Source organism: Mesocricetus auratus, unplaced genomic scaffold (genome assembly GCF_017639785.1).
Source record: "Mesocricetus auratus isolate SY011 unplaced genomic scaffold, BCM_Maur_2.0 Super-Scaffold_6731, whole genome shotgun sequence".
Taxonomy (NCBI): domain Eukaryota; kingdom Metazoa; phylum Chordata; class Mammalia; order Rodentia; family Cricetidae; genus Mesocricetus; species Mesocricetus auratus.
This window is the reverse complement of record NW_024429185.1, coordinates 12,341,599-12,365,517: the sequence shown is the minus strand read 5'-3', so window position 1 is coordinate 12,365,517 and position 23,919 is coordinate 12,341,599. Positions and strand designations below refer to the sequence as shown.

At 42.2% G+C, this 23,919-nt stretch overlaps 2 protein-coding genes across 8 annotated transcripts in view; one reads left to right on the top strand and one right to left on the bottom strand.

Moving 5' to 3' along the window:
* Positions 1 to 11,595, bottom strand: part of Clcn3 (chloride voltage-gated channel 3) — a 94,712-nt gene extending 83,117 nt beyond the window's left edge. The window contains exon 1 of the mRNA XM_040742257.1: positions 11,486 to 11,595. The gene's annotated coding sequence lies outside the window, so the exon portion shown is untranslated. The remainder of the gene's footprint in view (positions 1 to 11,485) is intronic.
* A 25-nt stretch (positions 11,596 to 11,620) lies between these two features.
* Nek1 (NIMA related kinase 1) overlaps positions 11,621 to 23,919 on the top strand; it is a 122,631-nt gene continuing 110,332 nt past the window's right edge. For 2 of the 7 annotated variants that reach the window (XM_040742250.1, XM_040742249.1), the window contains exons 1-4: positions 11,624 to 11,948; positions 18,508 to 18,655; positions 19,043 to 19,139; positions 23,330 to 23,427. In XM_040742250.1, the coding sequence (XP_040598184.1) occupies positions 18,539 to 18,655; positions 19,043 to 19,139; positions 23,330 to 23,427 (312 nt within the window). In that variant the 5' untranslated portion in view covers positions 11,624 to 11,948; positions 18,508 to 18,538. Of the gene's footprint in view, positions 11,949 to 18,507; positions 18,656 to 19,042; positions 19,140 to 23,329; positions 23,428 to 23,919 lie in introns of those variants that run through there. The other 5 variants (XM_040742253.1, XM_040742252.1, XM_040742251.1 and 2 more) reach the window with 4 other exon arrangements.

The following is a 23,919-nucleotide window of genomic DNA, read 5'->3' as shown; positions in this document are numbered from 1 at the left end:
AATCCTTCTAGCGCTTTAGTGGAAGTGCATGCCAGTGCCCTCCCGTTGTGCAGGTGTATTGTGTTAGCGTTCTAGAGGATAAAAGCCTAAAGCTGGTCTCACTGGTTAAAATCAAGGTTGACTGGGTTGTTTTCCTCTATAGACCCTAGGGAAGAGTACCCTTGGTGCTTTTTGTGGTTATTGGAGAGCACTTGAACTTCTAGGCTCATTTTACTCCTCCAAGCTTTCAATGATAGGTAGAGTCTTCCTCTAATCTATTCTATTGGCTGACTCTGTGGATTAGACAAACGTGGATGTCTGCTGTGGAAGACTTAATTCAGCCTTTTACAGCATAAAGGTCTTAGTATACATGCTAGTATACTGGAAGGATTTGGAGATACAGAACATTAAGCTGTCTGCATATGGTCAGTTTCTCTTTAAGTTGGATTTTGCTGTTGTTAGAACGGAGCTTAAGCTGTAAGAGCCAAAATTCATTGTGTAACGGTGTTACCCACATCTTCTATTGTTTCTGCTGCATTGTGTACTTCAACCTATTGTACTGTCGGTGCCTCTCCTGTCACAGATGAGTGCTGAGATGACAGAAGCAGGCCACCGCACCTCTCTTGAGCTCTGGGCCTCTCTCAAACTCGCTGTTAAGGCGCAGTGATCACTTTTCCCACTCACCCATCTTGCTGGCCATAATATTGCTTTTAATACGTGATTCATGAAGATTCTTCCATTGTGAAGGGTTTTATGCTCTCACAGGGCTGGATTATTTCCAGTTGTTGTAAAGCAAGGCCAAGTCTCGTGATTTTGTCTCCAGGCACCCACTTATATTCCTGTTCTTGCATGTTGTGAGGCCGTTTCTGTGTTATGACTAGCCAAATAAGTTTTCCACTGTAAGTTGCCCACTGGCAGATTCTCATTCCATAATGCCAGTGGAAGATGGACCAAGACAGAGATCAACAAAATACTAAAGAGAAATACAGAAATAAATGCAAACATAAGTGGTAATTTAATATATGAAGGATTATATCCCCAGTCAGTGCCAAAGGGAACCACAGTCAATAACGATTTTGGCACATCTAGTTTACCTCAAAAAGAATACAAAGATAGTTTCCTTAGGGTAATTACAGAAAATAATTTCAGATGGATCAAGGTTATTAAAGCAAAAGAAAATGTAGGTTATTTGGACAACTGGGGTTTGAGGATCTGCATGGCAAGAGAGGAACCTGATGGACAGGACTGATCATATGCAATTTAAAATTTATCTGCATGGTCAAAGACACCATAAAGAAAACATCTTAGTGAGACCAACAGAAACATTAGTTCTATATTATGGTAAATGGTTAGTTTCTTTATTTCATAAGCAGTTTATATAAACTGAATTTACTATATTTATCATGTGTGAGTGTACACAAGCACATCGTGTGGCACATGTATGGCTGTCAGGAAAACTTGTGGGCATCTCCTTCCAGCACGGAGGTCCTTGGGGTTGGATTCAGGTCACCCAGATTGGCAGAGAGCACTTTTACAGGTTAACCAACTCACCAGCCCTAAACTCACCAACTCACCAAATCACCAGCCCTAAACTTGGGGTTGGATTCAGATCACCCGGATTGGCAGAGAGCACTTTTACAGGTTAACCAACTCACTGGCCCTAAACTCCTAAACTCACCAGCCCTAAACTCACCAACTCACCAGCCCTAAACTCACCAACTCACCAGCCCCAAACTAACTGCTAACAGCACAACAGTCACAGGCAAAAATGCAAACTTTATACAAAATTAAAAGAAATACAAACTGAGGCCACTTCTAGGCACTTTTTCTTATAAAGGTAACCCAAAATATTGAACATATTCCAAATATGGCTGACATTTTCCCCACTTAATAAACTTTTGCCTCCAAGATCTCCTGAGCAGATTGGGAGCACAGGGTGGGGGAGGGGAAAGGGAGCCAGGAAAAAGAGAGGGAGACAAGAGGAAAGGAGAGGAGAACATAGGGGAGCAGAAAGGTTGAGTCAGGGGGAAGACTAGAGGAGAGCAGGATGAGGGATATCATAATAGAGGGAGTCATTCTAGGTTTGAGGGGAGATCTGGCACTAGTGAGATTTCCAGAGATCTACAAGGATGACACAAACTGGCAAACTAAGCAGTAGTGGAGAGACTACCTTAAATGCTCCTCCCTGATAATGATTTTGATGACTATCTTATATGCCATCCTAGAACCTCCTTCCAGTGATAGACGGAAGCAGAGGCAGACACCCACAGCTAAACACTGAACTGAACTGGAACCCAGTGACAGAGATGGAGGAGTGATGAACAAAAGGGTCAAGACTGGGATGGTGAAACCCAGAGAAACAGCTGACCTGAACAAGGGGGAGATCTTGAACCCCAGACTGATGGCTGAGAGGCCAGCATGGGACTGATCCAGACCCCTGAATGTGGGTGTCAATGAGGAGACTCAGGCAATCTATGGAGTTTTGGGTAGTAGATCAGTATTTGTCCCTGGCACACAAATGGACTTGGGTGACCATTCCACAATGAGAGATGCTCTCTCAATCTGGAAACTTGAGGGAGGGCCTGGGCCCTCCCTGCAATGAAATGACAGACTTCTTGAGATCCCCTTACCTCCCTGGGGAATGGAGTAGGGATTGGGGGGGAGAGGCTGGGGGAGGGAGTAGACATGGAGGGGGGAGAGAGTGAGCTGGGACTGGCATGGGAAGCAAGCTTGTTTCTAATTTAAATATATAATAAAAATGTTAAAAATAAAATACAAAAAATACACAGAAAAAATAAATTTTTGCGTCTCTATATCTATCTCTCTCTCCCTCCCTTCTCCCCCTCCCCTCTTTCCCCCTTTTCCTTTCTCTCTCTTTCCCTCCCCCTCTCCTTTCACCAAAAACATGTCCAGAATGGCATCGGACTTGTTTTAAAAGTCTTCAAAGGACTCACAACTTCTGTGTTTCTTATTTGAAGGCAACTGCTATGGAAAAAACATGCCTGAGATCACAATGCTATGAACTGTCCAAACTATCCATGGGGAGAGACTGGAGGACACCAAGGGAGGGTCTTAACATGTGAATGAAGCATAGCCTCCCCCCAAGAAGCTATGTGGAGTAGAACTTCATGGTAGAACCATCCTTGACCTCCACTCACTTAACTTCAAGGCCCTATATTTAAAGATGATGTGTTATCCAACAGTGTATACCCAAGTGTGGCAGAGCTAATTCAAGAGTGGGAAAATATACAACATGTGATTTACTAGACCCAATTTAAGAATCCTTTAGAAATAAGTGTGCTACCACCCCTCATCAAAGAAGCCTCTTGTCACAACAAATGGAGACCATCACAGGAAACCACAAATGGACACAATGCAGAAACCAGCTGATCATGGGGAGCCCAGCTCCAACCAATATAGCTACATCACTACACCCGTGATTCAAAACATATCCAAAGGGGAGAAAAAGATTGTAGGAGCTAGAATACCAGGAAGTCAGCTATAAAACAGCCTCTCCTAGAAATGGCTATATAGACAATGGCATTATCAACAGACACGCTGGAATGGGAGGGGGGATTTTTAACTGGGTTTCACTGCCCCCCCTCGCGACAATGAATGACAAACTAATGACTGCTGGGAAAATTATCTTCTCCGAGGATGAGCCCCTTTACTAGTTGATCAGTGCAGAGTGGTCAGCCTTGAAGCCATGTACACCCAACAATGGGCCCAGTAGGCTCTATTTCCATATATTTGTGCATATGCATGCACACATATACACACATACATATATGCAACATATAATTAAAGAGGCTATCAACAACTCATGGGAGGGATTTGAGGGAGAAAGAGGAGGAGGAGGTGATGTAATTTTATTTCAATTAAAAGCATTTTTAGGGCTGGGTGTTGGTGGTGCACGCCTTTAATCCCAGCACTCGGGAGGCAGAGGCAGGTGGATCTCTGTGAGTTCGAGGCCAGCCTGGTCTACAGAGCCAATTCCAGGACAGCCTCCAAAACAATACAGAGAAACCCTGCCTTGAACCCCCCCCCAAAAAAAGCATTTTTAAGAGGCTGGAGAGATGGCTCAGAGGTTAAGAGCATCGGCTGCTCTTCCAAAGGTCCTAAGTTTAACTCCCAGCAACCACACAGTAGCTCACAAACATCTATAATGGGATCTGGTGCCCTCTTCTGGCCTGCAGGTGGAACACTTTATACATAATAAATAAACGCTTAAGAACTCTTTTAAAGAATACTGTAAGAAACAATTCCTATAAATGCTATATACTGAAGTGGATTTTAATACATCTGTCTCATGGAAATTTTTGCAAGGGCATTTGTGTGTGGCATGTGTGTTTGAATCTGTGGGCACAAATGGAGGGGATGTACATGCTCACAATTGTACATGTGGAGACACAAAGCTGACATCTTCCTCAGTTGCTCTCACCTTTAACAAGGCAGAGCCTATCACTGATTATGGACATCACCAGTTCTGTATGTTAGCTAGCTAGCATGCCCCATGAATCTCCTGTCTCTGCCTCCTAAATGCCTGGGGTGCAGGCACCCCAAAAGCCTGTACAGTCTATTTCCATGGGTTCTAGAGAACTGAACTCTAGACCTCATGTTCACAGCAAGCACTTTATCCAATTAGACACCGCCTCAGCCACTGATCATGGGATCATTATGTTAACAGGAATTTTGTGTTCTCTAGAGAGAAGCTCAGGATCTGCTTTTAAATTGCTTATCCAAGATGTGAATGTGTGTGTCATATAACATAAAATGTGTGTACCATGATCCCACTGTAGGAGATTAGGACTACCATGCATATGTACATGAGCATTCCTTATGAGTAGAAATACAAGTGAAATTCAGAAACTATTCATATTGATTTGTGCACAGAGGGTGGAGGCTGAAAGCTTTGCATTTGTACACTTAAGACTGCTAGATTGTTCCCAGGAGAAATGTGGGAACACCAGACCTTGAGCAGAGACCCACTTCCCCTTCTGCCTGGGAGTAGGCAGCTGTAAGACAATGTTTACTAAAAACAATACAATGCCTGGGGGCATTAAGTTCCTGGAAAAGGCCTGCCCGCAGAAACCACCCTGAGCTCGACCTTGTCCAGAGACTAACCGCCTCTTCTGCCACGCCCAGATCAGTTTCTGGGGTGAGAGCAGAACCAGCCAGGGGAGAGGAGAGAGCAGAAGCTTCTCTGGTGGGAGCCTTTCTTAGGAAGTTTTCTTGAACCTTTTTGGGGCCTGCTTAAAGTTTTCTTTACATCGTTGAACGAGTCTCTGTGTTGGCAATCCCCGACACCCTCCGCCCGTTCTCGGACACAGGCCGCGCAGCAGACGCGACAATTGGAGGTCCTACCGAGATCGTGAAAGCGAGGTAAGTGGACGGGGTCGTCCCTTTTGCCAGCTAGGGACAGATGGAGGAAAATAGGAAAAGAAACAATGGGAAATAGTCCCTGGAAGTTTAAATTACAGTATCACGTAAAAAAGTTGCTTGAAGAACAGGGGACTACAACCATGGCAGGCTTTTTAAAATGGATTGAACGAGGGAGCCCATGGTTCATTACTGGGGAAGGTTTAAATGTCCCAGATTGGGAGGATGTTTGCTATGATATTCAGAGAGCCGGGTGTTGGTGGCATACGCCTTTAATCCCAACACTCGGGAGGCAGAGATAGGAAGGAATGAGGCTATCCTGGTCTATAGAGCAAGTTCCAGGACAGCCTCCAAAAGGATAGAGAGAAACCCAGTTTCAAAAAAAAAAAAAAAAAAAAGAAAAAGAAAAAGAAAAAGAAAAAAAGAAATGAAAAAAAAGGGTAAAATAAGAAATAAAATAAAAAATCTCCAGTCTTTTGCCTGATCCACTGAGGTCAGGAAAGTAAAGGGGAACTGAGAGATCTAAAAGGCTAGCCAGTAAGGCTATGTGGATGTGTTAAAAAGGGGTACCAAGCTAGGGGTACCAGATTAAATCTCCAGGCCTTCGCCTGACAAAGGTCAGGAAAGTAAGGGGACCCTGAGAGATGGCCCTCAATTGGAGGGTGGATTGTGTAAATCTTAAGGCTTTTTGCATGAGGGAACATCCTGGGTTGAAAGTTGGATTGAAAATGGGTGAATAGCCGGGCGTTGGCGGCACACGCCTTTAATCCCAGTACTCGGGAGACACAGGCAGGCAGATCTCTTGAGTTCAAGGCCAGCCTGGTTTACAGAGCAAGTTCCAAGACAGCCTCCAAATAATACAGAGAAAAAAAATTGGTAACAAGCTGGGCGGTGGTGGCACACGCCTTTAATCCCAGCACTTGGGAGGCAGAGGCAGGCAGTATCTCTGTGAGTTCGAGGCCAGGCTGGACTGACAGCCTCAAACAATACAGAGAAACCCTGATTTAAAAAAAATGGGTGAAACAAAAATTTGTAACAGTAAAGAGGTACTGGTATTAAGTAAAGAAAAAGAAAAAGACAAAGGTATATAGAATGGAAAATTTTGTTTACATTTAAGTTCTATTTTGTGAGTCATCTCTAAAAACTTATGGCCAAAAGCTTGGCCTCTCCACCTCACATCTACAGAGTTACAAGGAGTAGGTACAGCTGTACCCCATGACTGTAGCTCAAATGGAGGAATGATAAAGAACATACAGGACTTTTTAACCCTTTTAGTTCAAGGATTGGCTGGAGTTGTTCTTTTACATAGATTTCAATTAAGGAAGCTTCATTGCAACAGACTAATCATGACCTAGGGAAAAAGGATGACTGAAAGATGCATGTATGTTCTGAATGTATGGTGTGGCCACACCGGTATGTATGAAATGTGATTGTGAATGCATGAGTGTGAACTGCTTATATGATTAAAAGGATACTTAAATCCCTTCAAAAATAGTTAAGAAGCTACCTAGATTGCTTTAAATATAGACAAAAGGAACATCCAGCCAGTCTGTTAATGTTTTTACAGAAAAATTTAAGATGCAAATGAGGCCTTGTCAGCTAGTGAGAGCTCTACAGGTTAGATTGGGAAAGACTGCTCACAGACTTCAAATAATTTTCACAAGTTATTTGGACACAGTATAGTTTACAATCTTTGAGTGATTTTCAGAAGTTTTTGGGAAATATTTAATGGATATGTCCTTTTTAATGGGCATCTACAAATAATCTAAGTAGTAATCCCAATTTACCTAGGTAGTCAACCAAGGAGGGTAGACAAATCCTTCTACTATTATGGTCCAGCTTCAACAGTTCAAAAAAATTTTTTTAGAAAATTAAAAAGGGGGAATAATGTCTCCAGTCCCCATATAACTCATCAAATAATACACTCCTCATTTAAAAATTTTATAATGTGAGTGCCAGTGAGCTTCAGACAGATTCTGGCATGATGGAACTTGAGCAACCATTGCTCAGGTCAAATGGAGACATCCATGCACTAAACAGTGGAGAAGACCCTAATTTGGGGTCGAGGGCATGTTTGTGTTTTCTTGTAGGAAAAGAATAAAAGCTTCGGCATGGAGCAGAGAAAAACTGGACCTGAGACCATGGGAGCCTACCTAAGCCAGTTTGAGTGAGATCTCCTAAAATCAGTGTTCCTGACCCTTGCTGTCATCGAATCTAGAGCCCAAGAAAGAAAGAAAACAGTCGGTTCGAGATTTCCAGTTTCTCAACAGACCTGCTGCATCAACCTTCCAGACCCATGAGTTTTCATTGTGAAGCCAACAGAAAAAAAGGACCCATTTAAAACACTTGGACATTGGTATGGACTGTGATGAGGGGCAAAAGCCTCTTTTAAGTAATTGAACAGGACATGGTCACTTGAAATATCAGACTTGATGGTTCCTGTTTCTGGAATCACGACTAGGCCAGTGTATTTTTCTGGAGAGATGCAACTTGTCCTAATGTGACAAAAAGGAGACTTTGACTCAAGTCGCATAATCAGCTGACGTTAAATCAACAAACTGCATCACCACAGGAACAAATTGGTGCTCTGTGGATAGTGCAACAAGCCTATTGTTCATATTTTTCATAATGCTACATGTGTAACATCAATGATTGTACCTAATGTATCTGTGCAAGTGCACTTTCTAAATGCTTTCCTGAGCAGATCTTGGAACAATTGTAAACTTCATCAAATTGTAAATGTAAATCACATGCGGGTTACCCTTGTAACAGAATGTAAATCACGTACATGTTACCCTTGTAACAGACGAAGGCTGGTAGAATGTTATGGCCCAGATCTGGTGATGGGTACGGTGATGGAGAGGCGCTATGTCAATGGGGGTCCTGGAAATGGTGGCAGTGGCGGTAGGCATTCTGGCTTTATGCCGGGCTCAAACGTGCCTTGTTCCAGAGGCAAGAGATCCGTAACCAAGTATTGCTTAGCCTAGCCCATGGCAATCCCGATAGCCATGAAGGTTGGTTACAGATGATTTAAAGTTGGGGTGCTCTGATGACGGGCCACCTGTGGGGAAGACTCCTCCCGCCTAAGACAGGGGTTCAAGGTCCCCCAAGGACGGGAAAGGGAGGGTGACCCTAGTTGACCTAAGCCAGGAGTGCCTCATTTAAAAATAAAAAGGGGTGAATTGTGGGAACACCAGACCTTGAGCAGAGACCCACTTCCCCTTCTGCCTGGGAGTAGGCAGCTGTAAGACAATGTTTACTAAAAACAATACAATGCCTGGGGGCATTAAGTTCCTGGAAAAGGCCTGCCCGCAGAAACCACCCTGAGCTCGACCTTGTCCAGAGACTAACCGCCTCTTCTGCCACGCCCAGATCAGTTTCTGGGGTGAGAGCAGAACCAGCCAGGGGAGAGGAGAGAGCAGAAGCTTCTCTGGTGGGAGCCTTTCTTAGGAAGTTTTCTTGAACCTTTTTGGGGCCTGCTTAAAGTTTTCTTTACATCGTTGAACGAGTCTCTGTGTTGGCAATCCCCGACACCCTCCGCCCGTTCTCGGACACAGGCCGCGCAGCAGACGCGACAGAGAAAAACTACTTTTGTTGAAAAGGGATAACCAATGGCATACTTAAGAAGAATCAAAAATATTTGTGCTGTAATAATCAAACATTAACTAGTACAGGGTATATAAACCAGAAAAGGAAACAGATGTGCTTAATTTTTAAAAAATATACCAATGTTCTATGTCAGTAAAAATAGATCCTTTCTATCTTTTATAATAGTTTTTGAGTATTCCATTGTTTAAATATATTGTGATCGAATCTACTTTTTGTAGACAATTACATTATTTCTAGGTTATCTCATTATAAACAATAATAGCAAGTTCGTTTTGTTTGTTTGGCTCCATAGTTCTAGAAGTGAAATTTAAAGTTAGAGAGTATAAATATTGACAGCATACTTTTATAAAGACTAGCATTTGTATTTCCATCACAGCTTCCCAGGAGTCTAACATATTGGTTCTCAACCTTCCTAGAGCTGTGACCCTTTAATACAATTTCCCATGTTGTGGTGACCCCCAACCATAAATTATTTCATTGCTGCTTCTTAATTGTAATTTTTTCCCTGTTGTGAATCATAATGTAAATCTGTATTTTCTGATGGTCTTAGGTGACCTCTGTGAAAAAGTTGTTTGAATTCCCCCCCCCAGGGTTCATGACCCAAATATAAAAGTCTAAAGAATTATCTTCAGACATGTCTGACTAGTCATTGTTCATGCAAGCATTAAAAATGAATTTGCTTAGATTAGCCGTTGGCACTGTTTCCTTGTCACTTAGCTAGACAGTGTTATGTTGGTAGAACTAGAGTTATACTTTAGACAGCAAAGCTCCTGCTAGCTGGATTTGGATGGGTCTAAAGATTAGAAGTATGTATGTATGTGTGTGTGTATGTATGTATGTATGTATGTATGTATGTATGTAGTATGTGTATGCATGTAGACTGAAGTGCTGAATCTCAACATTTCTTTTTCTAGTGTTGTAGCTTAGGCAAAGAAGCCCCAAATCTGTCCATTTCCAAGTTAGAAATGATTACAAACCCTGAACCTGGAAAAGTAGTTGTCTTGAATGTACAGAGCGGGGAAAGGATGGGGAAAACAGGAAAAGGAGGTGGGTTTCTTTGATCTGCATCATCTGACCTGAGATCTCTGGCAAAGCCTGTTGGGTCTCTCCCACTCTGTCTGCATGCAACACCTGAGCACCAAGCACAACACCCAGCAACTGTGGTAGCACACCCAAGACCCTGTCTTCTTCCCGCTTCAAGTGTGGCCTTCCCCGCTGTTTCAGGTCATGCTAGGAGGTGCTAGGTTACTGAGCAAAGCTACTCAGGATGACACTAGGTGTGTTCTCAACTGTTTCGATTCCTACACTGAAAGGTTTTTAGTCTGCTGTACACCACCAGTCCCTTCAGTATAAAACTTACACACACAGCAGATGTAAAGGTGTAGAAAACTGTATCACAGCTTTGTATTTTAATAGTTAAAAATAACAATTCCATTAATTGAACAAAGTAACCTAAAGAAATCTTGTTTTTAATCATGAAGATATGTGTGGCTATGTGCGTAAGCGCAGGTGTTAGTACCTGCAGAAGCCAGAGGGTTCAGAGTCTTCCTGAAGTTAAATTGCAGGTGGTTGTGAGCTAACCAACATGGGAGCTGGGAACCCGAACTCTTCCTCCGTCCTAACAGCTGAATCTTTTCTCCAGTCCCTCAAAATAACTTTCTAAAGGCTTCGTACTTACAGGAAAATTATTTGTGACTATACGGCATCCTCAGTTACTTAATGAGCGCTGACATGAAATAAAAGTACCTTGTCTGTGTACCGTGTGGGGGAAAGTTATTAATAGGCTTTATTCAGTCTGAGATTCCTGAGTGAATTTCCCGCCTTCACTCCGCCTATTTCTTCCCAGTTTTACATTCTTCTTCCCACACTCATCTCTCACATCAGCCTTCTGTGTCACTCTCGCTCTTAGGAGTGGCAAGCCCTGAAGCTCCGCCCCGCCCCACCTGCCCCGCCCCCTGTCGGCCCCGCCCTGCGAGCGCTCTTTCTCTTCATCTTCCCAAGTCTCCCGTTTGCCCCGCCCCGGTGGCCCCGCCCCTTCTCGATACCCCGGCCCGGTTCCTTCGCCCCGCCTCGATCCCGCCCTCCACCTAGCCTCACCCAACTCGCTTCGGCCCGCCCTCAATCCGTCTTTCCTAACAAGCACCCCCACTCTCGCTCCGCCCTCTGCCCCGCCTCCTCTCTCCTCTAGGCCCGCCCCTACGGCCCCCGCCCCCTCGCGGCTTACTCCGTCCTCCCTCTCTTCTCAGCGGCCGTAACCCCGCCCTTCCAAGAAACCCCGCCCCTACCATCCCCGCTAGTCCCGCCCCGCCATGCAGGCACCGCCCCCGTTCGCTTCGCCCGGCTAGCCCCGCCCCACCGCGCCTCTCGGCTCCTCCCCTGCAGCACCGCTACCAGCCGGCTCCTGCGCCCTGACGTCACACGCCAGCGACAGTGACGCGCGGGGCCGTTCCTCTCCTCTCTCTCCCCCCCTCTCAGCCTTAGCCCCAGGGTTTGGGGCGACAACGTGCGGAGTCTTTACCTTGAGCCGCTGCAGTCGCCCGCACCCCGGGATCCATGGTCCCTGTGGCGAGGCGGGAGGACGCGGGCGGCAGGTAGCCTGGCCCAGCCACCTGGACCGGGGAAGTTGGGGGCGGTCCCCGGGGCACTCCCCCTGTGCCGCCGCCGTTTCCAAGGGGTCAGAAACGCTGCGTTTGTTGCGTCCCCGTCGCCAGGACCGGTGGCGCGGGCGCTGTGCCCGGCCGGCCCGCCCGCCCGAGGCGAGCCTGACGCGTCAGCCCGAGCCCCGTGCCAGGCTGTAGGAGTCGCAGTCTGGGCTGTGAGCGGCTGCTGGGTAGACAGACCTGCTTTGTCTTAACGGCGTGTCATTTTTCAAAATGCACCGGCGTGCCTCTACCTTAAGTCCTGAGGGAAGCCACTGCCGCGTCTAGACCGGTGCTTATGGTCGCCACTGTTAACTCTGACTCAGGTCCCGTGTCACTGAGGTGAGTTGCTCCTGGGGGAAGCGGAGAGAGGCAGAACTCACTGGGAGCGAGGAGACCTGGGCAGATCTCTTGTAAGAGTGCATGGATACTCGCCCAGAGTGTGGGCACGTGAAGCACTTTGATCTCATCAAAACGGTAACGCGGAGGACCTGTGTGTGGCTCAAAGCAGTTCTTTGATATCATAAAATGACAACGCAATCTTGGTGGATGATAGGCGGTCATTTAAATGGATTAGATACCTATCTAATCCATTTGTTTTTCAAGGCAGGGTTTCTCTGTGGCTTTGGAGGCTGTTGTCCTGGAACGAGCTCTTGTAGACCAGGTTGGTTTCGAACTCACAGAGATCTGCCTGCCTCTGCCTCCCGAGTGCTGGGATTAAAGGCACCACCGCTCCACTATCCTGCCTATATATTTTAATGAAGAGAAAATAACAGTTAACTGGTTACCCTAAAACCTAACATCGCTTATTTTTTCCATGATTTGACACAGTTTCCATGTTAAAGTGTTAAAAGTTTTACTGCTTTAATAATTCAATGTAACTTTGAGGAGGGGTCCTGGGGATTGAATACAGGACTTAAAACAGATTTTTTGCTAGGCTTGTAGTCTGCCACTGAGTTATATACCCCGGCTAATTTTTTATTCTCTCCTGTAAGATCTCTGAGAAGCAGAATATTTTTATTACCTACATAAATCACCTCCGGAAATGTTTGTGAAAGCTTAAAAGCCCTAGTCCTTTTAAGCTTTAATGATGGGCTTTTCTTATGATGCAGTAGGTAGAGATGATGGGCCACAGCCTAACACAAAGTTCTTTGTTTCTAGGTTCCAGGATCTAGGCGCCTACATTTAAATTGTTTCTTCTGGTGGAACCCGAGTAGCCTATTTTGTGGGGAAACTGGTTTTTACACTGGAAAAAAAGTCTGTTAGAAATATGATAAAGCCTGTGGAAAAGCCACAGAAACTCTTTTGAGGTGGTATTAATAATACATTGACATTGTATTTCAAGTAGATTTTCTTATCTAAATCATGGACATGATAACTTTCCATGCATACAAAGTTTTTCTTTGTATGTTGGTAGTCTCTGCTACAGATCCTTGATTGTTGTCTGAATACATTTACCACGGAGAAAACACATACTGTAGAAAAGATAGTAGCATTCCTTTATTTTGCTTTCTGATTTATTCTCAGTAATGGGAAAAATAGAGAAGAATTTTCCTCTGAGAAGATACATCCACCCCTTTCTACAATTCAGGGTGTTTCTATTGTTTTGGAAGAACCCTGTGTACAGATTTTGCAGACAGTACCAGAAAATTTCTTGACATCTGTTGTCATCTATCCCTAATGTTCCCCTTTGGAGTAATCACCTCTCCATCAAATATCTGAAATAGTTACTGCTTAATGCCTGTCAGTATGTGTTTTCCTGATTGATGAAGATGCAGTTTTAAATTCATGTCCTCTGACAGCTTTCACATGTGGTTCATAATATTGTGTCAAACATTGCTTATTAGTAATAGTTCTTAGAAAAATGCAAAAGAAGATATCTAATTTGACTAGAGTAGAGGTATATTTTTCTGGAACATAATTGACATACTTAAAAAGCAGCATGACATCGTAGCAAAGCTATAAATGTAAAGATGAAAAGTTTGGAAATGGGGAATTGTTGAAGGTTTCCCCTCAGTCCTCAGGATTAGTCGCAGGGCCTGGCATACTTGGCTGCTGCTTCTGCTACCAAGCTATGTTCCCATTCCTGTTCAACTATTTAATTAGGGCCAGCAGGATGGGCCAGCAGCTAAAGGCACTTGCCACCAAGCCTGATAACCTTAGTTCAATCTCCATGACCTGCCCTACATGGTGGAAGAAAAGAACCAACTCCCACAAGTCTTATTCTTAGTACACACACACACACACACACACACACACACACACACACACACACAGAGTCTCTAAATACATATATTTAAAAATATTTTAAAATTAAAGTAGGGGAAATTGATTTCTCAGTGTTCTTCCTACTTGTATCAGTATACATAGCTGATGAAATTTAATTTTGTTTTGACTAGCTAATCAATTCTTACAGTTCAAACTTCAGACAATAGAAAAGATTGAAGAATTCTCAACTGTTCATTTCTCTTTGGAAGCATGGTTACTAGCTTTTTGTTTGTTTGGTTTGTGTGTGTGTGTGTGTGTGTGTGTGTGTGTGTGTGTCCTTACAGAATTATTTCTTATACAAATACTTCTGTGTGTATGTACATATATGTGTATATATAAATGCAAACATGAATCTATATGTAGGTATTTCCTTTTGCCACACAAATGAGTTTGTTGCCAACTCCATACACATCTGGGCCTATCTTGGAAAAGTGAAAGATTGCCTGCCTCAGTCAAGTTGTCTGTGAGCATTTCTTGACTAATGATAGGTGTGGGAGAGCTTAGCTACTCTGCGTGGTGCCACCCTTAGGCAGGTAGTCCTGGGTTGTGTAAGAAAGCCAGCTCTTGCAGGTAGTATATTTTATCTTTCATTTCATTTGAAATTGTTTCCTAGTATAATAAATTACTTGTAAAGTCTCATGGCTATGAAGTAGGTAGCTTATGTTTTCCTTCTGATATATATTGACTGCAGAAAAGAAGAGCTTGTCATATATTCTGAAACTCATTAACCATGAATCTCTTATTGCTCAGAAAGGTACTTGTGTGGTTTCTGGTGGCAATTAGAATTATCTTTCTTCTTCCCAAGGGCAGTAGATTTGGCCTTACTGAATTAGAACCATAGTGCTCAGGATGTAGATGGCAATAGAATAAAATACTAGGGATACTAATAGGTTCCACTGTCTTGGTATAATCCCTAGAAAGGAATTGCCAATTAAATTTGGAAGAGCCAAACTGGCAAATTTTGTTTTTTCCGCTCCTGGCAAAAAGTCACAAAAGAATGATGGTTATGAAATAACCTCATTATGTGGTTATTATTTAATTTCATGGAGTCGAGTCTTCTAAGATGAGTTTATCATGATTTGCTCTCTAAGTAGTGTAGTAATATGATACATTGAGCTTTCTTGTTCTGGAGATAACATTACGTTTTGGCTGGTTCCCAGATACCCATTACACTGTGCCAGTTGAATCAATGTAGACCATGTTTGGAATGACTTTTCCTCTCTACCTCACAGTTGATGGCTGGAGTTTTATGATAATGTTTTAATTCTTTTTTCTTTTAAGGGTGCTAAAAGCATCATTGTAGAAATTGAAATGGGATCTGATTATAATGTTTTTGAATGTTGAAGAAGGTTCTTTTCATAAAATTTCATTAGCTTTAATAATAAATTTTATTACAGGTTGGATTTTTAACCTTTAGTTTTCAGGACTATATTATGAATTCTGTAATTTAAGAAAATAGAACCTTTTTTAGAAAAAATATCATTGTGGATGAGATGAACACATCAGTTTATTAATATGGTGAACTGTGGCAGAAAATGTAAGTTTCCTGAAAGCCCATTTCCTCCTAGAAAGGAATCACACATTGGAAACCTGGGTGAATAAAGTATTAGTTTCAGATTAAAATAGTGAATTTGTATATTTGCTTATCCTAAGATTATAGTTGTTAAAGCTACTGTATTAGTCACAGTTCTCTAGAGAAACAACTAGCAGAAAGTGTGTGTGTGAAAGGGCAATATGTAAAGAGAAGCTTTTTCCTTGAGAGAAGCCTTTCCGCCAGCCTGGTTCTAGATCCGCATCAGTCCCAAATAAACACACAGGAGGCTATATTAATTATGAAGCTGTTGGCCTTGCTTGTTTCTTACTGGTTAGCTCTGACTTAAGTAATTACCCCATAATTGTTAATCTAAGTATGTCTCTTACCAGAGAATAGTTCTGGGCTCCTACCCCCATGGCGGTTACATGTTGACTCTCCTGTTTCTCCTTCCCAGAATCCTCCTGGACTCCTAGTCCCTCCTATCTTAGTTCCCTATAGGCTCAACAGTACTTTATTGACAAATAACAGGACTTCCCCAACAGCAATATATTAGAGTGACTCACAGGCCGTGGTCCAGCCATTCCAGCAATGGCTGTCAGCAGATGGAAAGCAAAGAATCTGGTAGTTGTTCTGTTCCAAAGGCTGGTCTTCAATCCGGAAGAGGTAGGCTCCAATGTCAGTGAAGGAGTGCTTCAGCCAGAATAGATGAACTTGCCAGCTGGAGTGAAGGCAAGCATGCAGAGCAAAAGCTTCTGTCCTCCATGTCCTTTTATGTGGACTGTCTCTAACAGGTAGCCCAGATTTTAGGATGGATCTTCTGGTCTCAAATGATCAGTGAAGAAAAGTCCCTCACAGGTGTACCCAGCTGCTTAGTTTAGTTGATTCCAGATGCAGTCAAGTTGACAACCAAGATTAGCCAAACTCCTACTAAAAATCACTGAAGTATGCAAATCAAGCCAGTTCACATTAAGCTGAGCATGCTGGTACACACTTGTATCCCAGCATTTAGGATTGGGAAGGAGGACAGGTTTGAGACCAGCCTATACTACATGAATAACCTGTCTCCAAGTTTTTACCTTTATAACAGCTAAAGCTCTCATAGAGTAAAGTTTCCCAAACTAATAAAAAAGAATATAGAGAAAATCCAAATGTTCAATAAATGTGGAAGAATTTTTCAAATTTATCAGTAAGCAAAAGAATTGAAATGCAACCCTGTCTCATCAAACATCAGAAACAAGAACATAATGACACTTGGCTCAGGTTGTTCTTAGTATATTGCTTTAGTTAATCCTCACAGGGATTCTTTAAGTACATACTGTGTTTATCTACATTTACAGGTGAATAAACTGAGATACAGAAATCAATAGTGTAAGACAGTGGTTCTCAACCTTCCTAATGCTGCAACCCTAATACAGTTCCTCATGTTGTGGTGACCCCCAACTATATAATTATTTTTGTTGCTACTTCATAACTATAACTTTGCAACTATTATGAATTGTAGCGTAAATATCTGATATGCAGGATAACTGATGTGCAATCCCTGTGAAAGGATAGTTTGACCACAAAGGGGTTGCAACCCACAGGTTGAGAGCCACTGATGTAAGGTCATGTGACAAGTGACAGAACCAGGGTTTAAACTCTGTCTTGGTGGTCTATTGCTGTGAAGAGACACCATAACCAAGACAACTCTTACAAAGGAAAGAATTTAACGGGGGGCATGCTTATGGTTTCAGAGGGTTAGAGCACAGTGGCAGGCCAGAAGGCATGGTACTGGAGTGGTGCTGACACCTTTACGTCCTGATCACAAGCAGGCCTGCAGAGGAAGGTGGTATGAGTGTTTGAAGTCTCAAATCCCACTCCCGGTGATGTACCTCCTCCAACAAGGCCACACGGCCTATCCTTCTAAACAGCTCTTCACCTGGGCATGAGCATGCAAATATATGAGCCTATGGGCCATTCTCATTCACACCACCAGAAGTGCTAAGGTTCCAGTGCTCTTTAGAAAGTGAAGTGTATTACAATTGTATGTACATACACAAATGATGTATGTGAGTGGGGGCATGCATCCCCTTGTGGTATGTACACATGATCTATGGGAGTGTGGGCATGTATACCATGTGCATGTGTAGAGGTCAGATGACAACTTTGTGGAGTTTTCTCCTTCCAAGGATCAAACTCTGGTCTCTAGGCTTGCTTAGCAAGTGTCTTTAACCCGCTGAGGCGTCTTGCCGGGCCAGCTCTTTAACTGCTACTGCCTTTTGTTGCTTCTTTGAGACTTTTATAAAGAACAGCCACTGTTGGTAAGAGTATTTAAGAGTCAGCATCTATACAGTATTGCTTACAGTGGTAGATGTTTACTGAGTTGGTGGCATGAGCCTGAGAAGGGGCCTAAACATGAGTCAGGCTAAAGTCTCATGAAATAGCCATCCTCAGAGCATCAGAAGTTTATACTGTAAGGGTTAAGAAGAGTCACATGAGTAAAGAATACAATCACAAAGAAAACATCTTTCCATAGAGTTGAATAGCAGCAGCTGAAATAAACTCACTCTTATCCACTATGCCCGGGAGGCGCACAATCCAAGGATAAGTCTGTCTTTTGAAGAAACTGAAGTCACAGGACTCTTGTCTTGTTGTATTGGAGTTTTCCCACGAGCACTGAGAATTCTCACAGTTCTCACGTGGCTTCATTCTTGGACTGTGTTCTCACAGATATTTCTGTAAGATGCTTAAGTAATGTGTTTGCAAGCTTTAACACCTGCATAGTCTTTGATTTCATATTTTATCCTAAAAAAATCCTTACAACAAATTACTCTAAAATATAAGTACAAAATTTTATCTGCAATTGTGGAAACAACTTCAAGAAATTGTGTCTTACTAAGCTTATATTCTTACTAAAGTAATAAAACAATGCTACTGATTTATATAGGAAAAAGATTACATTTATGTGCCTGTATTGTAAGTATGCTTAGTATTGGATGTTTCAAAGCATTCTGATACAACTGAAATATGACTATTTCTTGTTTGTTTTGTTCAGTCAAGTTGTTAGATATCCTTTTTGTTAGGACTTGCTTAATCTCTGTTAACTCTCTTTATGTGTAGCTAACTTATAAACATGCCTTAAGAAAGAACCATGGAGAAGTATGTTAGACTACAGAAGATTGGAGAAGGCTCATTTGGAAAAGCTGTTCTTGTTAAATCCACAGAGGACAGCAGGCATTATGTTATCAAAGAAATTAACATCTCAAGAGTAAGTATATTTTTACTTCGGTTGCAAAGTAGTGATTTGGGTGCCATAGGATATTTTAGTAGAGAAATGCATAGCCTAATGAGAAAGAGTGCTGTTATCCCACCAAGGATCACTGATTTCAGAGGAATCCGTGTGTCTTTTCAGATTTTTTTTCATGTATTTGTATGTTCCTGTACTTGTATGTAGAAATGTATACTTACAGTCTTGTGACTTACTATAAATTAGGTACCCTAAGAGGGTTTCATTTATGGATTCAGTTCATTCCTTTTTAACTTAGTGTTGTGGTTTTTAATTTGTTATTGTACTGTATTTGTACCATTTTTAACCACTCTGTTGTTGATGAACTTTTAACTTTATTAGTGGTTTTACTATTTCCTCCTATTTAAGATGTCCGGTAAAGAACGGCAAGAATCAAGGAGAGAAGTTGCTGTGTTGGCAAACATGAAGCATCCAAATATTGTCCAATATAAAGAGTCATTTGAAGGTCAGATTCATTTTGCAAACATGTAAAATAAGCTCTAAGACACAACTTTTGTGTATTTTCCTTGTAAGGAATTATTTTGTGAATGTATTTTTAGGAAAAAATGTGGGTGTTTTTGTTTTTGTTGTTTAATAAATATGCACATAAGTATCAGTTTGATCCTAGGATAGTATTGACACCAGACTGTCCCCTCATAGCTTAATACTGGCTCATTGTTATTAGCAATTACTTATAAAGAAGCAGCATAGTACAAAAATTTGGAGTGGGCAAAATTAATAATAATTAACATTTTAAGCGTAAAACTCATATAAGTATTCCTATCACTAAAACTGAAAAGATGTTCTGATCTTGATTTTTTAAACCGTTTGTCATTTTCTGGCAGTTTCATACATGTATATAACTCAATCATATGTCACACACACCCCATTGCTCTCTTTCCAGCACCTCCTTCCTACCGTCAAGTCTTCTCTTTTTAATGGCCCACTGACTCCAGGTAGGGCTGCTTGCATGCACACAGGTGTGGAGTCACTTCTGGATCTTGGTAGTTTACCGTGATTACAGCCCTGAGGAAAAGTGACTCCTCTTTCCCACTAGCCTTTAACTGCTGTATCTCTTCATCTAGGAGTAGGTCTTCCTGGCCCTTCCCCAGTCCATCCTAGAACACTAACAGGCCCCATTTTCACCAGAAGTAATCTGGATGATTGAAGTGTACTTCGTTTTAAAGCAGTGCCTGCTCACAATAAGTGTTCAAAAGGTATAGACAGGCAGGCGTGACTAGAGCTGTCAGTTCCTCTAACTTCACCCTCATTCCAAGTCTCTAGGAATTAGCGGAGTGGACAGTCCAGTGTTCATTCTTAGCCCGTTTTCTGCGCCTACAGGACACATGCTGTGTTAGGGAAACAAAGTACTTGTTTTTCCCTCTGCTCTTGCACCACAATGCTGAGGACTTCCATAACTCTAAAGGTGGGAGTCTTCCCCATAGCAAGCAGGCAAGCAAGCAGCTCTGCAGTGGAAAACAGCTAGGAACCCTCTACTCCAGTTCCCATCAGACACTGTCTACCTGCAGTGTCATGCTGCCTATGTTGTCCACACCGTCCCTATTTCAGACCCAGCAGCAAGTGCAGACCTGTGAATTCCTGCCAAATAAGCTACAAATGGATGTTTCCATGATCTCCTTTCAGGTCTGATTGACTTGCTATGGCAGCTCACAGAATTGCAGAAAACACTGTACTTAAATTTATAATTGAGATGTACACACACATTTATTTGCGTATATATACACACACGCATGTCTTTTATATTGAATACAAATCTACACCCCAAACTGGTAGAAAAAAGTGATTAAAAACAGCTGGGCCTTTTTGGCTTCTGAAATTAGCAGTGGTAAAGGAAAGGGTGCCATAAGTCGTCAAGCAGTGTGCTTGTACTGAGTTTTCTAATTCATGCCCGTTATTCTTCCATCAGTTTCTAAGGTTGTAGTTTTGGGCTCTTGGGGTCTTTAAAGGCCTATAAGCCTATTAGTGATAAGGGATTTTTGTGTATTTGTAGTCTTATGCAAAGTAATCTGACAAACAGGTGATAAGGTGTTATAAGGGTTCAAAACATCACTACTTCTCTCACGGGAAATGCTTTTCTGTTAGTTACGAATTTGAATACGTACTGGCTGGGTGTGGTGCCACCCAGTACTATGGAGGTAGAATCAGAAGGATTGGGAGTTGGAGGCCAGCCTGGGCAACACATATGGAGACCTTGGCAAGCAAGCTTTGGAGCAGAGGGTAGATGGACGGGAGAAAACGGGGAGGCAGGATGGGAAGGAGAGAGGATGAGAAGGAGAAAACAAATGATAATAGAGATCTGAGTAGCAGAAAATATAACTAATTCATATACTAAATCCCCATCATTTCACAAAATTCTTTGTGTTCTGTGTAACCTCCCATAGTCTCAGCTCTCCATGTCTGCATGGTCCAGTGCTGGAGATCAAACATGGGGCTTTGTGTGTTCTGAGAAAACCCTTCCACCAAGTTACATCTCAAGCTTTGACACAGGATCTTGCCTTGCTCAAACTTGCAAATCTTGTTCAACTTCCTGACACCACACATAGCTTACAAAACATAGAAGAAGATTTGCTTTCAGTCATCTTTGAAATGCAATCATTCTTTTCTTGGAACTAGCTATTGTTGCTGCTCTTGATTCTTCCCATGAATAGTCTTAAGTATTCATAAGTATATAAATGACGACACACTATATGAAACTTGTGGATTGTGCAGTTTTTCATTTCTCATTTTTTTTAGGTTTATTTCTATTCTATGTGTGTGTTTGTCTGTATTTATCTAAGTGCACTATGTGCATGTTTGGTGCTCTTGGAGATCAGGAGGTAGCATCAGATCCCCTGGAACTGGAATTATTAGTGATTGTGAGCCACCGTGTGGGTGCTGGGAAACAAAGTCAGGTCCTCTGTGAGTACTCTTAGCCACTGAGTCATCTCTCCAGCCCCATTTTATTTTGTCATTTCTAGCATGTATATTCAGATGATCTTTCCATCTCAGTCATAGTCATACAGGTTCCTAATTAGTTTAATCCGGGTAAGTTTCTAGCTCTAATGGTATATTATAGGCAGTATATCAGAAGAGCTTACAAGAGCCCTCATTAATAATGCCACCACAAAGTAAGAGAAATGAGTGTTTCTAGAAATGTGGCCATTGTACACATCATAAGGACATGAGAAGAGGAGCACTACCCTTTGAGTTGTGATAGTCTCCTTGGTGAGTCATGGTTCAGCAACTGTTGCAAGTCATATTGATCACTCTTACATGAAAAAAATTGGTAGTGGAAAGAATGATTGTTTTCTAGGCCATTCTAATGGATGGAAAGACACACAGAAGACCCTTTCTCCATGCATAAATGTAATGTTAAATGTTTTTTAGTCTTTTGAATCTTTTGTCTTCCTGGGGGAACTGCCACCCAGTTCCCAAGTAAGTCATACACAGAGGCTTATTCTTACTTACGAGTGCCCGGCCTTAGCTTAGCTTGTTTCTAGCCACCTCTTATCTTTAGTTACCTTTCCCTCTGGGCTTTTATCTTTCTTACTTTCCATTTACTCCATGGGTGGCTGGGTGGCTGGGTGGCTGGGTGTCTAGGTGTCTGGGTGGCTGACCCCTGATGTCCTCTTCTCCTTGTTCTCTCATTGCTCCTCTTCTCCTTGTTTCTCTTTCTATTTCTCCTCTCTGCCTGCCAGCCCCGCCTGTCCTGGATCCTGACTCTCTATTGGCCGTTCAGCACTTTCTTAGGATCACCAGGTGTTTTAGACAGGCACAGTAACACAGCTACACAGAGTTAAACAAATGTAGCATTAACAAAAGTCACACACCTGAAAATACCATTCTACCACACATAATGATGTAAAGGTATAAAAGATACAGAAGTGATTATGGCAGTGTCCCATCTTCATGCTTTTATTCATATGCATACAGCTTGTTTTAAGAGAATGAAAGAAACCCCAAGGCTTTGGGGTGGAGGCTGTATCTTTTTGTTTTTTGTTTTTTTCCTCAAGACTGGGTTTCTCTGTGGCTTTGGAGGCTGTCCTGGAACTAGCCCTTGTAGACCAGGCTGGTCTCAAACTCACAAAGATCCTCCTGCCTCTGCCTCCCGAGTGCTGGGACTAAAGGTGTGTGCCACCACCGCCCGGCGGAGGCTGTATCTTATTCACTATTGAATCCTCAGAATTCATTGTATTATTTATTGTTGTGTTTGTGTTTAACAAGCAATTAATTCAAAGTGAATAATTCAAAATTGAAAACTAGTGATCATTTCAAATCTAAGATATGGGCTTTGAAAAATTGGTGGGAAAACATGGTTTTGTATGTAACATTTGAGAAAATTGAGCAAAAATATACTGTTATGCATTTTATTTATGTCCTTGAAGTACTAAGGTATAAAAACTGTTCTCTACTCAGATGGTGTATTCTAGGTAGAAAAATGGTCAATAATGGAGTTACCTAAAACTTTTCATACCATTTTTTTAACCATTGTGCAACCTGTATAGGCAGGGTTCCTAGACCCTGTGCCCTAATTCTTTTGAAGATGGTCCACTCTGTTGTTTGGGTGGTGCTTTTTATCTAATCTTTAAGTTTCTTCACTTAACTGTGCTTTTGATGCAAGATTTTAACAATGGATTTGATGTTTATATTTTGTAGAAAATGGCTCTCTCTACATAGTAATGGATTACTGTGAAGGAGGGGATCTGTTTAAACGGATAAATGCTCAGAAAGGCACTTTGTTTCAAGAAGATCAGGTGGGTTGGTATGTAGGAGCCTGATTCCTACCCCACTACCAAGAAGCAACTCAAAGTGTGGTTTCATATGTATTCATTTGGGGCAGGATGGGAAACAGAGCAGAGGATAGAGTCACGTAACCCAGGCTGGCCTGAAACTTGTGATCATCCTGCCTCTACTACTTCTGTGCTGAAACTATAGACATGTGCCACCACACCCAGCTATATGCATTCAGTTTTAACCATGGATGCTAGTCACAATTGCTACAGCATGCTGGTATTTTATAAAATCCAATATTTTACTGTTTTAGAAAAAATGGGAACACTGTATACATACTATTTTGCAACTTCCTGTGTTCAGCTAACAGTGTTGAGTTTTTACATAGAGGTGCTTCATTCTCAGCGGCTGCATAGTCAGTCTCCTTAATGGACATGTGGATTGTTTAATAAACAAGTAGTACTAAACCATACACCCCTTGTATACATGTTTTGGCATTTTTGATACTATTTCTG